At 38.4% G+C, this 15,425-nt stretch overlaps 1 protein-coding gene across 10 annotated transcripts in view; it reads left to right on the top strand.

The window, feature by feature from the left end:
• CHM (CHM Rab escort protein) overlaps window positions 1–15,425 on the top strand; it is a 187,764-nt gene that overhangs the window by 62,089 nt on the left and 110,250 nt on the right. For 8 of the 10 annotated variants that reach the window (XM_001146272.5, XM_063804186.1, XM_063804189.1 and 5 more), the window contains 2 exons: window positions 4,148–4,220; window positions 7,066–7,190. The exons of 1 other annotated variant lie outside the window; for it this stretch is intronic. In XM_001146272.5, the coding sequence (XP_001146272.2) occupies window positions 4,148–4,220; window positions 7,066–7,190 (198 nt within the window). The remainder of the gene's footprint in view (window positions 1–4,147; window positions 4,221–7,065; window positions 7,191–15,425) is intronic. One more of the 10 variants, XM_063804190.1, reaches the window with a different exon arrangement.

Below are 15,425 nucleotides of genomic sequence, written 5' to 3'. Positions count from 1 at the left end.
GTCCAGGGAGTTGCCGAGCTGCTACTGGCTTAAATAGCTCTGGTGAGGGTAGCTGGTGACCCAGGACTGGAGGACCTGCCTGGTGTGGAGTTATGGGAACAGGCTCCCATGTAACAGTCTGGCTGCTTTTCTGTAGGGCTGCTATGGTATACTGGGTGCCTGCTCCAGTTGCTAATGACCTTGGATTTTCCAGTACCTCAAAATATCAACATTGAAGGTTGTGAAGCAGCAAAGATGGTGGCCTGCCCCTCCCTCTGGGAGATCTATCCGAGGAAGATGTGGACTTGTTGCCAGCCTTAAGGCACCTGTAGAATATGGCTGGAGACTTTGGTTGGGAGGTCCTGCCTCATGAGGAGGAATGGGATTGAGGTTCCACTTAAGAAATGCTGTCTGGCCATCTTTTTGTAGAGTAGCTGTGATGTGCTGGTGGACCGCTTCCGTCCCTGGTTGGCTTGGACTCTCCGAAGCCTGAAGGCTGGAATGGCTATGTCATCCAAAGAGCAAAGATGGTGGCCCACCCCTCCCTCTGGGAGCTTCCTTCCAGGGAGGTTTCAAATCTCTTTTGGCCAGAGAACACTGGCAGGGGCTGCTGGTCCCAGTTGGGACATCCCACCCAGTGAGGAGGAATGGAATCGGGGACCACTTATAAAAGCAGTCTGGTCACGTTTTTGTAGAGCCGCTGTGCTGGGCTTGGGGGACTGGGTCTGACCTGCGATGGCTTGGAGTCTCCAAAGTCCAAAGGCTGGAAAGACTAAGTTGCTCAAATAGCAAAAATGGCAGCCCGCCTCTCCCGCTGGGAGCTCTGTCTCAGAGAGGTGTGCAATGCGGCTCCCTTTGGCTGGCTAGACTTCCAAGCCAGTGGTTCTTATCCTGTGAGGTGCCATGGAAGTGGGGCCTGCAGATTGTTGCTGCCCAGTCCTCTGAATTCAGCCCCTTTCCTAGGGGTATGTATGGGGGTCTAACCTCCCACTTCTTTGGAGTCGCAGCTTCTTTAGCCAGGTTGCCTGGAAAGTCACAGTCAAGTCCTGACCCCACTCCCAGTCTTGTGATATTTTTCATCATAGATTAACTTTTTCCATAATTTTATATAAATGGTATCATATAGTGTGTACTCTTTGGCCAAGGCTTTCACTCAGCATAATGCTTTTGAGATGCATTTATGTTGTATATAGCAGGTGATTATTCCTTTCTATTGGTGAATAGTATCCCATTTTATGGATATACGACAGTTTGTTTATTCATTCTCCTGTTGATGGATACTTGGATTATTATCAGTTTGGGGCTATTAATAAAGCTGCTGTGGAAAGACTTGTACAAGTATTTTTGTCAGTATATGCTTTTCTCATGTGTAATTTCCTAGAAATTGAAATTACTCGATCATAAGGTGGGTATATATTTATTTATTAAAAAACTACCAGATATTAGAAAGTGCTTGTACCATTTTGTATGTTCACCAAAATATATGAGCATTCTGGCCATCCACATCAATACCAGGTATTGACAATCTTTTTAATTATTTTGGTGGCTACGTACTGGTATCTCATATGCTCATTTGTAATGCTATTATAATATGCACTTACCTAATGATATTGCGTACTTTTTCATGTGCTCATTAACCATGTTCTTTTGTGAAGTGTCTCTTCAAACCCTTTGCCCATTTTTACCTTTTAATATCTGTCTTATTAAGTTGAAAGAGTTCTTTATATATTCTGGATAACAAGTTTTATTTTTATTTTTTATTTTTTATTTTTTTTTGAGACAGAGTTTTGCTCTTGTCACCCAGGCTGGAGTGCAGTGGCACGATCTCGGTTCACTGCAGCCTCTGCCTCCTGGGTTCAAGCAATTCTTCTACCTCAGCCTCCTGAGTAGCTGGGACTACAGGTGTGTGCCACTACGCCCGGCTAATTTTTTTCTGTTTAGTAGAGACGGGGTTTCACCATTTTGGCCAGTCTAGTCTCGACCTCCTCACCTCAGGTGATCCGCCCACCTTGGCCTCCCAAAGTGCTAGGATTACAGGCGTGAACCACCGTGCCCGATCAATACCAAGCCTTTATTAGATATGTTTTGTGAATATTTGTGTCTGGCCCATTCATTTATTAAAATAATTTATTTTTTAGGGAAGTTTTTCATTTTGAGGAAACCTAATTTATCAATAGTTTTAATTGCTTTTTGTGTCCGAAGAAACTTTTGTCTGTCCCCAATGTTAGATTTTTGATATATATTTATTACTTATATATTGGTATATCCATTCAAATAAATTTTACTTTGATCTTGAAGCTTTCACCCATTAGCCAGTGCTGCTCACTTAAGACTTTATGTTGATTGCAAATAAATCTAAATATCTCAACAAATAAATATAGTGTCAGTAGTTTCAGGTTTTTTTCCCCTCCTTCAAAACCTAGGATATTTTCTAGTTTTGTTGAGTATTATATTTGGAGGATGGGAAGAGATAGCAGAATTGTATTCTTCTCAGGTAAAAGGGATGGAAGTATAAATTGCTATGGGAAAACCTCAAATTCTAACATTCCTCTGTCTTCTCTATACCTGCCATCACCCACCTTCTCCTTCCTTTCACTGTTCTCTCTGATGCAAGGGGTCACTGCTTGTAGGTTTCCTGATTCCAACATTTTGGTAAAGGGTGACCATCTAGAATTGCTACTATAGCTGAAATTCTAGCTAAATTTTAAAGACCATTGGAGATTCTGGACAGTGTATGAATTTACATTATTTCCGAAGAGACCATCAGATGTAAGTACGATATGATCTATATTAATAAAGCTACTTTCACAGGCATTTTATTTAACCCTTTTCTCTGTTAGAGAAAAGCAGTATTTGTTTGGTAAAATGCTTGAGCCTAAAATCTGCTTACTTTTCAGACCTGTGTCGACAGTTGATTTAGGAAACATGAATCAGAATTGGGAGATGATCTCCAGTAGCATTATGGAAGAGTTATTTTATATTTTATTTCATTTCATTATTTTATTTTATGATAGGGTCTTGCTATTTTGCACAGGCTGGTATTGAACTCCTGGGCTCAAGGACTCCTCTCTCTTCAGCCTCCCAAGTAGCTGGGATTACAGGTGTGTGCCACTGTGCCTGGCTGGAAGAGTAATTTTAGATATCACATTATAGGTTTTATTTTTTGTTTAATTGTTTAAAAACCTTTCATGGATTTTTATTTTATTAGAGAAACAGAGAAGCAAAAATGAAAATGGAAACAAAACCAAGAATCCCTCCCAACCAGAACCAGAATGGGTGTTGTAGGTGGGATCAAGTGTACTTGGGGGCTCATCATACAGAGTCAGTAAGTGCAAATCGTTTTACAAGGATCCGGAGCCCCAATATGCAGTGAAGAATTAAAGAGTTCTGGTTGCAAAAAATCCCCACTTAATGGTCTAATGTCTACAAGGTTTACCTGACCTATTTAGGAGACCTCTGGGTTGTCCAAAACAGCGATCTTCACAGGACTGAGTAATGAAGAATAATAGCTCACCCGGTTATTAGTGATAGTTTTGTTTCTATTATACTTATTGCAAATATCTTGATGTGATGTGAATAACTGTTTCCCAGTATCTCCTTTTATTTTTGGCCCTAAAGGCTAAGAATAGCACAGGGTCTTCCACTTTATCTAGAGTAGCCAATTGTGTGTCTGTGTGTATGTGTATGTTTTGTGTTGGAGATGGGTTTGGTGGTGGTGGTGGTGGAGGTGGCGGAGGTGGTGGTGGAGGAGGAGGAGATTTAAGTACTTACAGAAAACTTAGCAGTTTTTCAGTAGCTTTCTTTGAGATCTATCAAGGTTTTCTTCCTTGCCACATTTGTTAACCCAAGAGTCATATATATTCATGTTACCTGCTAAATGCCCATGTCAGGCGGTTCACATAATCAGTGGAGAAAGCTTTAAGGGAGCCAAAGATGTTTTTTAACTCCTTATGTGATGAAAAATTTCTTTTGGGATCTGAGAGGCCCACTTTTAGCCTACCACTTCCACTTATGTGAGCCTTCCAATTATGTGTACTTTTGAACTCTTGAGGCAGTAATATTAAAAAGTGAAGTAAGTTTAAGGGTTAAAGATGGTTTGTTGATGAAGATCAGTGAATTGATTTTTATACCATTTTCTTTACTTTTTTTTTTTTTTTAATTGTTACAGAAGAAGCTACTATGGAGGAAACTGGGCCAGTTTTAGCTTTTCAGGACTATTGTCCTGGCTAAAGGAATACCAGGTAAAGTTTGTATCTGACCTTTTAATTTGCTTTGTTTTATTGTATGTTACATAGTAACCCTGCACTGAAGAAAACCCTAAGCTTCACCTGTAATACAGGATTGATTCTTTATTTTTATTCACTTATTTTACAAAAAATATGTAAAGTCACCTTTTTAGCTAATATTTTCCCAATGTCTTTATCCCTTTTTAAATATAAATAGAGCTCGGGTGCGATGGCTCATGCCTGTAATTCCAGCGCTTTGGGAGGCCAAGGTGGGCGGATCACCTGATGTCAGGAGTTCGAGACCAGCCTGGCCAACATGGCGAAATCCCATTTCTACTAAAAATACAAAAATTAGCTGGGCATGGTGGCACGTGCCTGTAGTCCCAGCTACTCAGGAGGCTGAGGCAGGAGAATCACTTGAACCTGGGAGGTGGAGGTTGCAGTGAGCCGAGACTGCACCTTTGCACTCCAGCCTGGGCAACAGAGTGAGACTCTGTCTCAAAAAAAAAAAAAAAAAAAAAATATATATATATATATATAGAAATAGAAATAGAAATGTTGGTTGAAGAGTAAACTGTTTGTACTTAATAACTATTTCCTAATTATTTATGTGCCCAAATATAAGATAATAATTTTTTCCCCAAAATCATCTTTAGAAAAAATATCCTAGTCCTTATAAAATCTCACATTTACTGGTTGCTCTTAGAGTCAGTATATTTTGAACAAAAACCTTTTTTGAAAAAAAGAAAAAACCTAACAATTTGGGGAATATACATTAATTTGAAATGATCTCAGTGGTGATTTTGTATTTTATAGAGGTCACCTGACACAATCAGCCAAAAGAAAAAATCAAAGAAATTTAGTATGAATTCAGTAATTTTTTTTCTAAGAGTAGGATCTCAATACTAAGCTGTTGAATACCATTATAAAGAAACTGTTTAGGGATCACGTATAGCATAATATGGAGAGTCAGTTATGGAGCTTGCCAACTTTTATAAGACAGATTTAAAAAAATCTGTCCTACTCTTATGCAGATTGGTACATGTGGCTTGAAATGAAATTTCTGCTGAGAGCATCATACAGAAGATCAGAAACTGCTGTATCGCAAAAGAATTTAGATGTTTGGAAAGGAGGATGATGTAGTCCAGAAAATTGTATTCAGTTAGCTAAGACTTGTTAAGCATTTATCATGTGCCAAGCACCATTGCACTGATTGATTGATTTAATCAATGTACATGACTTAATCAGTATACATGACTCAAATAGTGCCTCTCATGATGACAAAGACACTGATATTGAAGATGCAGTGAAAATTCAGTTTGAATATTGTTGCATGAAATGAGTATAGAGAAACAAGCAGTATTTGTAAAGTAGCATTTCATATAATAATTCAAACTGTGTAAGTCAAGAGAGTAAATAAGTAGATATTTAACTGTTTAGTCTGTGCTTAAACATTCATGTATTTACTTTGATCAGAAACTCTTTTTTGCACCTTATTTTTGGGAAGTGTATGTGAGGGTCACCTTATATTTAGGCATATTTAGTACTTCCATGAGAAAATGTAGTGTAGATTCTCAAAACAACAATAACAAAATATACCCCAATAGTCTGAATGGAAATTTAAAAAAATAAATTTGGTAATGTTTATTATTTATTCAAATAAAAATGTTTTTCTTGAAGTTTAGTTTATTTTAATGATTGTTTTACTCCAGAATCTTGACCCTGCCACTGTCTTTGTCTCTCCACTCCCTTTCCCTGGTCCACAGTTCTTTTCTTAGGCTGGTAACCTCATGTCTACACATTCAAAAATCTTGTATTTCACCTTCTCTTCTACTTATGTTTGGATGTTTAGTACTATCTAATATTATACTTGATAATAAGAGCTGTATGTCACTACTTTTCTTCAGTTTAAAATGTTAAACTCAGGACAACAAAGCCTTTTAAAAATATTTATTGCCTTTATGACATTTGTAAGTTTAAAAGTTTTCTGAGATGAATTTACTTAAAAGATATTGTAATTCTATTTTCCTACTAGTTCCTTCAGTATGTATAATACAGTTTCAAAAAGTTTTCTCTGAGAAAGATGTGTATTAAACAGCTTAAAATTTTAAATAGATTAAAAATTGATCCTTGACATTTGAAAAAGGTATATCTTGACACCTTCAAAAATACTGTGTATTCAAATACTCCATAAAATATAATTAGGAATTACTGAACATTTTAACGGACCACTTTCAACACTTAGTGAGAGTTTACATGCTTTAGTACACATTCTTGTTTTTTATTGTCTTTCTTGTTTTTTAAGGTATTCAGGGACTAATTATTATAAAGCCCTTAGTTATACTGGGCTGAATATTTTTCATAAGTACTTTTATATGTAATCAAAATTTGATATGACTAGCGACCAACCTTCAAAGATCTGAAAATAAATAGAACGAAGTTATTTTAACTCTGCTGTTTTGACCAAAAAATGTTAAAAAAAAGGCTCTGTTTTTATTAATAAGTAATGTATATAACAGATATACTTGATTCTCAGCAGATAGAGGGTTAGTTGTCCTAGTTCTTAAGCAATGCCCAAACAGCCATGTCCGAATGACTTTTTCAAAATTTCATATACCCTGACAGAAATCTGTAAATCAGATCTAGTTTTTGATAGTATAGATTTTACACATTGTTTTTCTCCCCTTCCTTTGAAGTTGAAACACTTGTTGGACTTTCTTTGGTGACTCTGAGGTGATATCCTTTGAGTTTTGGTAAGATGAAATAAGCATGAATTTAGACAAGAGGTAAATTTTCTCAGAAAATTGCATGTTTCACACTGCCCACTTTGATTAAAACTTCTTATCTGTGTTTTGTTTAGGAAAACAGTGACATTGTAAGTGACAGTCCAGTGTGGCAAGACCAGATCCTTGAAAATGAAGAAGCCATTGCTCTTAGCAGGAAGGACAAAACTATTCAACATGTGGAAGTATTTTGTTATGCCAGGTATGAAAAGTATTTACTGCAGGTAAACTAAATTAATGACTTTTTCACTCTTCTTTAGAAGAAGCCAACAATAAAGATTTATGTGGCATTGGTTGCTACAAGTCACGTTAATATGCTGGTTTTGCCTGTTTTTAAATGGAACTTTCAGTTTTCTCTGTTTAGGTAATAATGATAACATTTTACCTTAACGCCTCCGAATTTACCAAGCCGTTTTAAATATATTATCTCATTTGATCATTAAAACAATTCTTTGCTAGGGTAGGGCAGATAGTAGTATTAATAGTTGGATTTTTTTTTACAGAATCCTCAATGGAACTTAAGGAGATTAAGTAGTTGCAGAAGGTCACGTGGCTTGGTAAACGGCAGGGCCGCACTTAAGCTCCAGAGTGGTAGAGCTCAAGATTAAATTCCAGAGTTTTTCCTACTGCTCCAGTGTTCTTCCAACTATATCATCTTTCTTAGATAATACTCAGTGTAGCAAAATGGAAGATTATCATTTTTGAATACATAAATTTTGTGGGCATAATATTTGGGTACATATTTTGGTAAATTAGGATAGAACAGTTGGAAGTAATGTTTTAAGTATCTCCCTCTGAGTGAGAGATTCACTGTTTAAAAACAATTGGATTAGTATACTTTTTCAAATGATATATGATTGACAAGTTAAAAGGTAATAATCACATAGTTAAGCCATTCAAGTAGTTATAGAGTCCAGAGGCTTAGAACATCAGTCTGTCAGGCACTTTAATAGTAATTAAAACTTAAAATTCAATACACCAGAGATTCTTCAGGATACGCTTTGTCATCTTACATATCATTGTTGTGGCAGAGTGTTAAGCATGAGCCTGTGAAAAGTTTGGTAACATGTGCTTGACTTCTTAACCTATGTTCATATCTTCCATGTAAGTAGCATTCTTTCCCCATAATATACTGTTTGTGTTCTGTGATTTTCTGTAAAAGCACAGCCTTTGAAATGTCTGGTATAGATTATAATTTGTATAATGCTAAATGCCATTTGGTATGAAAAGGTACAGCTCACTAGATATTCTTCAGAGCCAGTGCTGAAAGATTTAAAACGGAAGATGATTTCAACTGAAAAAACATATGCTTTAACGAAATGAGGAATAAATATTTGGTAACTTTCTTACGTGCTTTTGTGTGCCCATGAATATTATATTACTTGACTACAATATAGTGACAGTCACACTGGCCTTCTGAGAGGTATTATACTTTTGTTACTTCAAGGCCACTGATTACTTTTTATGATAATTGAGGTTAATAGTTTCTAATGGCTGAGTTGATACATTTTGAGTGCAAAGAAAATTATCTCATTTTCAGTTCCTGATCTCTTCAGTTTCATTTGTATAACTTCTCAAAGTGAGAAACTAAATGGTTGTTGGTGGAAGGTTTGTTTGAAGACAACGAAATAGAACTCTGTTATATGTTCCTCTTGCCAGTTAGAGCGTGGAGCATAAAGTGAACTGGGATAATGTTTTATATGTCTTAATTCACTTGGAAAAGTTAGCTGGTTATTAATGTCATAGTAGTAAGCAGGAAAAGCCTTGAGAACATCAGGAAAGTAGAGAAAGTACAGAAAATCCATTTGTAAGGGCTATCTATAGTAAGTGCTGGCAACATGGGTAAATAGGACTAACAATATCTCACTTAGCCCCAGCAAGACTGGCATCCTTAATCTTTTGGATCATGTTCACAAACTTGAAATTATATGAAAGGGGCTAGGGCCAAAATAGTTGTCACAAAGTTTTACATTATACAGGAGGTTATCATCAGCACTCACTGACTTAAAAGCCTTATTTATTTAATACATATTTCTGACAACCTCATTTTCTTTCTCTCTGTGTGTGTGTGTGTGTGTGTGTTTGTGTGTGTTTTCCCCCTAGCATTGTAGTTTAAAGCAGCAAATAGGAAAGGGGTATCTGCTAGAGGCAAGCAAACTGAGAACCACATGGAGACTAGGGTTATAGTCCTTGACTTGCTATGTGATACTGAGCAAGGGATGTCTCTATTTTGAGTCTATGTTTTGCCATTAATGAAACATGTTTGGAAGGGTTTGGACTAGGCAATCTCAGAAGTCTCTCTGGGCTCTAACATGCTACTATTTTTTTTTTTTTTTTTGAGACGGAGTCTCACTCTGCTACCCAAGCTGGAGTGCAGTGGTGCGTGGTCTCTGCTCACTGCAAGCTCCGCCTCCCAGGTTCATGCCATTCTCCTGCCTCAGCCTCCCGAGTAGCTGGGACTGCAGGCGCCTGCCACCACACCTGGCTAATTTTTTGTATTTTTAGTAGAGACGGGGTTTCACCGTGTTAGGCAGGATGGTCTCGATCTCCTGACCTCGTGATCCACCTGCCTCGGCCTCCCAAAGTGCTGGGATTACAGGCGTGAGCCACTGCACCCGGCTCTAACATGCTACTATTTTAAGTGCTGCTTGGTAGAATAATAAAGGAGAAGACAGCATCGGCAAGCTGAAAGCAGACTTTGGGCCATTTAGTGTATGGGTAAGTGGCTTTTCATATCAGAAGATCCCTCAAGGCCGTCACTATATTATAGTACAGTGTAACAGCTGATGATCACAGTTGTATTCCAGTGTCTTCAGGCAAAAGTTAAATAATGTTCTTTATCCTCCACTTGAAAAAGTAGAGGATTTGAAGTACGTTTTAGAAAGATGAGTATTAAAAATGATTAGAATAAAAATTGTACCCTTTTAAGAGACGAGGTTTTGTTATCTAGAAAATTCTCTTATTTCCTCTTGAGTAAGTAAGAGTATCACTATATAGTAGATCTTTAACATTCTTAAAGGATACATTGCAAAATCTTCATGGATACCCTTTTGTAAATAATGAAAAATATGGTACAGGTTTCTGGCTTTTTGTCGTTGCTTTTTGAAACATATGTGTTAGTGATGCTAATGTTACATTTTGCAGATATGGAGTTTGTGTGTATTTAGTTCCATACAATTTTATCACATTTGTGGGTTTATGTATTCACTATCACAGTCAAGTTACAGAGCAGAACAGTTCTATCACCACAAGGACCCCTACTATTATTTTTCTGTAAGCACATCTGATCTACTTCTTACTCACCCCTACCATTCATAACTCCTGACAATCACTAATCTGTTTTCCAGCTCTATAATCTTGTCATTTTAAGAATATTATGTAAATGGAACTGTATAGTATGTAATGTTTTGGCATGGGCTTTTTTTTACTCAGCATAATTCCCTGGAGATTCATCCAGGTTGTTGTGTACATTAGTAGTTTGTTCATTTTTCATCACTGAATAGTATTCCACAGTAATGGGTTTACCACAGTTTGTTTAATCATTCACCCATTGAGAAACATCTTACTGTTTCTAGTTTTTGCTATTATAAATAAAGCTGTTATGCAATTTTGTGCATTGGTTTTCATGTGACTTTCTCTGGGATAAAAGTTTTCATTTCTCTGGGATAAATACCCAAGTGTATAATTACTGGGTCATATGGTAATTGCATATTTAGTTTTAAAAGAAACTGCAGAGCTGTTTCAGAGGAGCTGTACTATTTTACATTCCCACCAGAAATGTGTAAGTAATCCAATTTCTCCACATACTTACCTTAATTTGGTGTTGTCACTTTCTTATTTTAGCCATTTTGATGGCTCATTTTGAACATTTTTTCATGTTCTCTTATTTGCCATCCATATACCATTTTTGGTGAAGTGTCTGTTCATGTCTTTTGCTTGTTTTTAAAATTGGAGTAGTTTTTTACTGTTGAGTTTTCAGAGTTAAAAAAAATCCATTCTAAATATGTGTCCTTTGTCAGATATGTGGTTGGAGAATATTTTCCCCATGACTCTAGCTTGTCTTTTCATCCTCTTTAAATAGGATATTTTGCAGAGCAAATATTTTTAATCTTGATGAGGTCTAATTTATCAATTATTATTATTTTGATTATTTTGATTATTTTGGTGTGAAGTCTAAGAACTTTTTGCCTACCTATAGGTATAGATTTTCTCTTTTTTTTTAATTATAGTTTTATGTTGTACGTTTAGATCAGTGTTCTTTTTTGTTTTTCGATCTAAGGATATCCAATTGCTTCAACACCATTTATTGAAAAGGCTATTCTTCCTCCATTGAATTACTTTTATACCTTGGTCAAAAATCAGTTGATTGTACTTGGATGGGTCTATTTTGAGGTTCTTTATTCTGTTTGATCTATATGTTTTTTCCTCCACCAATACCACATTATCTTTATTACTGAAGCTATGTGATAGGCTTTACTATCAGATAAATTCCTCCCAATTTATTTTTCCTTGTCAAGATTGTTTTAGATATTCTAGAGTTTGTGCCTTTCCATATAAATGTTTAAATAAGCTTGTCTATGTCTAAAGAAAAATCTTGTTGAGATTTTGATAACAATTACTTTAATACTATAGTTTGGGAGGATTGACCTCTTTATTATTTTGAGTCTTCCAATCTATGAACATGGTATGTCTCTCTACTTATGAAGCTCATCTTTGATTTTCTTCAATAGAATTTTGTAATTTTCAGCATACTGATCCTGTACATGTTTTACTAATTGCATACCTAAATATTTAATTTTCTTTGGAACAATTATAAATGGTATTGTCTTTTTAATTTTGGTTTTCACATATTCATTGCTACTATCTAGCAGTGCACTTGCCTTTTATGTTTTGATTTTGGATATTTCTTGAAATCTTGCTGAATTTACTTCCCAGTTCTGGAAGCTTTTTTGTAGATTGCTTGGGATTTTCTACCTAGATAATTATGTGTACAGTAAAGAGGAAAAGTTTTATGCCTTTCTTTTCACTGGCTGCTTTTTTGTTTGTTGGTTTGGTTTTGTTTTTAAGAATCTATTTTCTCTTGTGAGTCATGTGTTTTCCATCCACAGCCATATGGCAACAGGTTAATTGTGTTTTCTACTTATCCTTAGGCTCACTTAATAAGCCCTACTTTGTTCTTTTTTCCCAGAAAGGAAGTTCTCATCACTTCCTGAGGACATTTTAATTATATGCTAATGCTGGGCAATCATGTCTCTCATTTGCTGAATATATTGTTCTTGCACATGGTGTCTCAGCATATGCAATTCAAATCCATAATCTGGCCAAATGACAAATTACCAAAAGTACTACCCTTAAATGATCATTCATGCCAAGAGTTTACTGTATTTGCTTGTATCAAGCAATATAAATAGATATGTCAAACTTGAATCATTGGTGCACTATGTATGTGGGATATTGTTTTAAATGTTTTTGTAAATTTCCAAAACATCATGTAAAAATTACTTTTTAATGATATGAAGGCTAAAATATTATGACATGTCTTGTCACTTTAGACCAGATGACTTAGCTTATTTATAGAGTTGGTGTATATTAGGGTAGAATCTATGGTTTGATTTCTTTCTTTCTTTTTTTTTTTTTTTTTTTTTGTCGAGACAGAGTCTCACTGTGTCACCACACTGGAGTACAGTGGCGTGATCTCGGTTCATTGCAACCTCTGCCTCCCGGGTTCAGGTGATTCTCCTGCCTCAGCCTCCCGAGTAGTTGGGACTACAGGCACGTGCCACCATGCGCAGCTAATTTTTGTATTTTTAGTAGAGACTGGGTTTCACCATGTTGGCCAAGATGGTTTCGATCTCTTGACCTCATGATCTGCCCGCCTTGGCCTCCCAAAGTGCTGGGATTACAGGCATGAGCCACCGCGCCCGGCCTATGGTTTGATTTTCATATATGCCACTTGATTATTTAACATTAAGGAAGAGTAAAATGTGTATTTCTTGGTTATAAACAATGTCATAGCCATACTGATGAGAGGTGACAGCGTGCTGGCAGTCCTCAGAGCCCTTGCTTGCTCTCGGCGCCTCCTCTGCCTGGGTTCCCACTTTGGCGGCACTTGAGCCCTTTGGCCCGCCGCTGCACTGTGGGAGCCCCTTTCTGGGCTGGCAAGGCCAGAGCCAGCTCCCTCAGCTTGCAGGGAGGTGTCGAGGGAGAGGCACGAACGGGAACTGGGGCTGTGCGCGGCGCTTGCGGGCCAGCTGGAGTTCCGGGTGGGTGTGGGCTTGGCGGGCCCCGCACTCGGAGCGGCCGGCCGGCCCTGCCGGCCCCGGGCAGTGAGGGGCTTAGCACCTGGGCCAGTGGCTGCGGAGGGTGTACTGGGTCCCCCAGCAGTGCCAGCCCACCGGCGCTGTGCTCAATTTCTCACCGGGCCTTAGCTGCCTTCCCACGGGGCAGGCCTCGGGACTGCAGCCCACCATGCCTGAGCCTTCCCCCGCCTCCGTGGGTTCCTGTGCAGCCCGAGCCTCCCCGACAAATGCTGCCCCCTGCTCCACGGCGCCCAGTCCCATCAACCGCCCAAGGGCTGAGGAGTGTGAGCTCATGGCGCGGGACTGGCAGGCAGCTCCACCTGCAGCCCTGGTGCGGGATCCACTGGGTGAAGCCAGCTGGGCTCCTGAGTCTGGTGGGGACGTGGAGAGTCTTTATATCTAGCTCAGGGATTGTAAATACACCAATCAGCACCCTGTGTCTAGCTCAGGGTTTGTGAGTGCACCAATCGACACTCTGTATCTAGCTGCTCTGGTGGGGCCTTGAAGAACCTTTATGTCTAGCTCAGGGATTGTAAACACACCAGTCAGCACCCTGTGTTTAGCTCAAGGTTTGTGAGTGCACCAATCGACACTCTGTATCTAGCTGCTCTGGTGGGGCCTTGGGGAACCTTTGTGTCTAGCTCAGGGATTGTAAATACACCAATCGGCACTCTGTATCTAGCTCAAGGTTTGTAAACACACCAATCAGCACCCTGTGTTTAGCTCAAGGTTTGTGAATGCACCAATCGACACTCTGTATCTAGCTGCTCTGGTGGGGCCTTGGAGAACCTTTGTATCTATACTCTGTATCTAACTAATCTGATGGGGATGTGGAGAACCTTTATATCTAGCTCAGGGATTGTAAACGCACCAATCAGCACCGTGTCAAAACAGACCACTTGGCTCTACCAATCAGCGGGATGTGGGTGGGGCCAGATAAGACAATAAAAGCAGGCTGCCCAGCCAGCAGTGGCAACCCGCTCCGGTCCCCTTCCACACTGTGGAGGCTTTGTTCTTTCGCTCTTTGCAATAAATCTTGCTGCTGCTCGGTCTTTGGGTCCATGCTGCTTTTATGAGCTGTAACACTCACCGCGAAGATCTGCAGCTTCACTCCTGAGCCCACCGAGACCACGAGCCCACCGGGAGGAACGAACAACTCCAGATGCTCTGCCTTAAGAGCTGTAACATTCACCACGAAGGTCTGCAACTTCACTCCTGAGCCAGCGAGACCACGAAGCCACCAGAAGGAAGAAACTCCGAACACATCTGAACATCAGAAGGAACAAACTCCAGACGCGCCACCTTAAGAGCTGTAACACTCACCGCGAGGGTCCGCGGCTTCATTCTTTAAGTCAGTGAGACCAAGAACCCACCAATTCCGGACACACCGATAGCATTCTAATATTTTATCTTTGATTGCAAGGAGGACTGGGCGAGAATTCAAATGGATTAGTGCAAACCCATTACCACTGCTTGGAAAATACGTCAAAGTATTTGGGCAATATAATTCTAATATATGTATTCTAATATAAATATATAGGGTGTATTTATATATTATGTATTCTAATATAAATATATAGGATAGTTATTTTTTGATTACCATGACTTATTTAAAAAGTATTCTGAAGTATTATTCAACTTAAAGGTTTTCATGATCATTTCAACATTAAATTTAATACATTGGGTATTGCAAAACAGGCTAAAGACTAAAATGTAAATTGTAGTAATTATTCTATCATAGGCTAGGTTCAAACATCATAGACTGTAAAGAACTATCCAGATTGTTTTATCAGAGCTTTGTTTTCCTGATTCTTCCTTACAATAAGTGGGCTACTTAATATTTTGGACCTAAAATATTTTTGCTACACAAAGATTGTTTTTCATTGAAGTGATTTTTTGTGATTACACAATCGAGTTATGGAAGGGAAATGAAAAAGGACTAGTGTTTATTGGATATTATCTTTGTGGCAACTGCTGTAACCTGTTGCTTTACATATTAATTTCATTTATTCTGTGCAGCAGTCATGTGCGTGAGCTATAGGTACATCTTACTGACAAACAGAAGCTCAAGGAATGCTAGAGATAGCAGAGCCAAATTTGAACTTGTGTTTTTCTAACTCAAAAACGTGTGCTATTTC

Source organism: Pan troglodytes, chromosome X (genome assembly GCF_028858775.2).
Source record: "Pan troglodytes isolate AG18354 chromosome X, NHGRI_mPanTro3-v2.0_pri, whole genome shotgun sequence".
Taxonomy (NCBI): Eukaryota; Metazoa; Chordata; class Mammalia; order Primates; family Hominidae; genus Pan; species Pan troglodytes.
The sequence above is the reverse complement of the archived record's forward strand: the minus strand, read 5'-3'. Positions and strand labels throughout refer to the sequence as shown.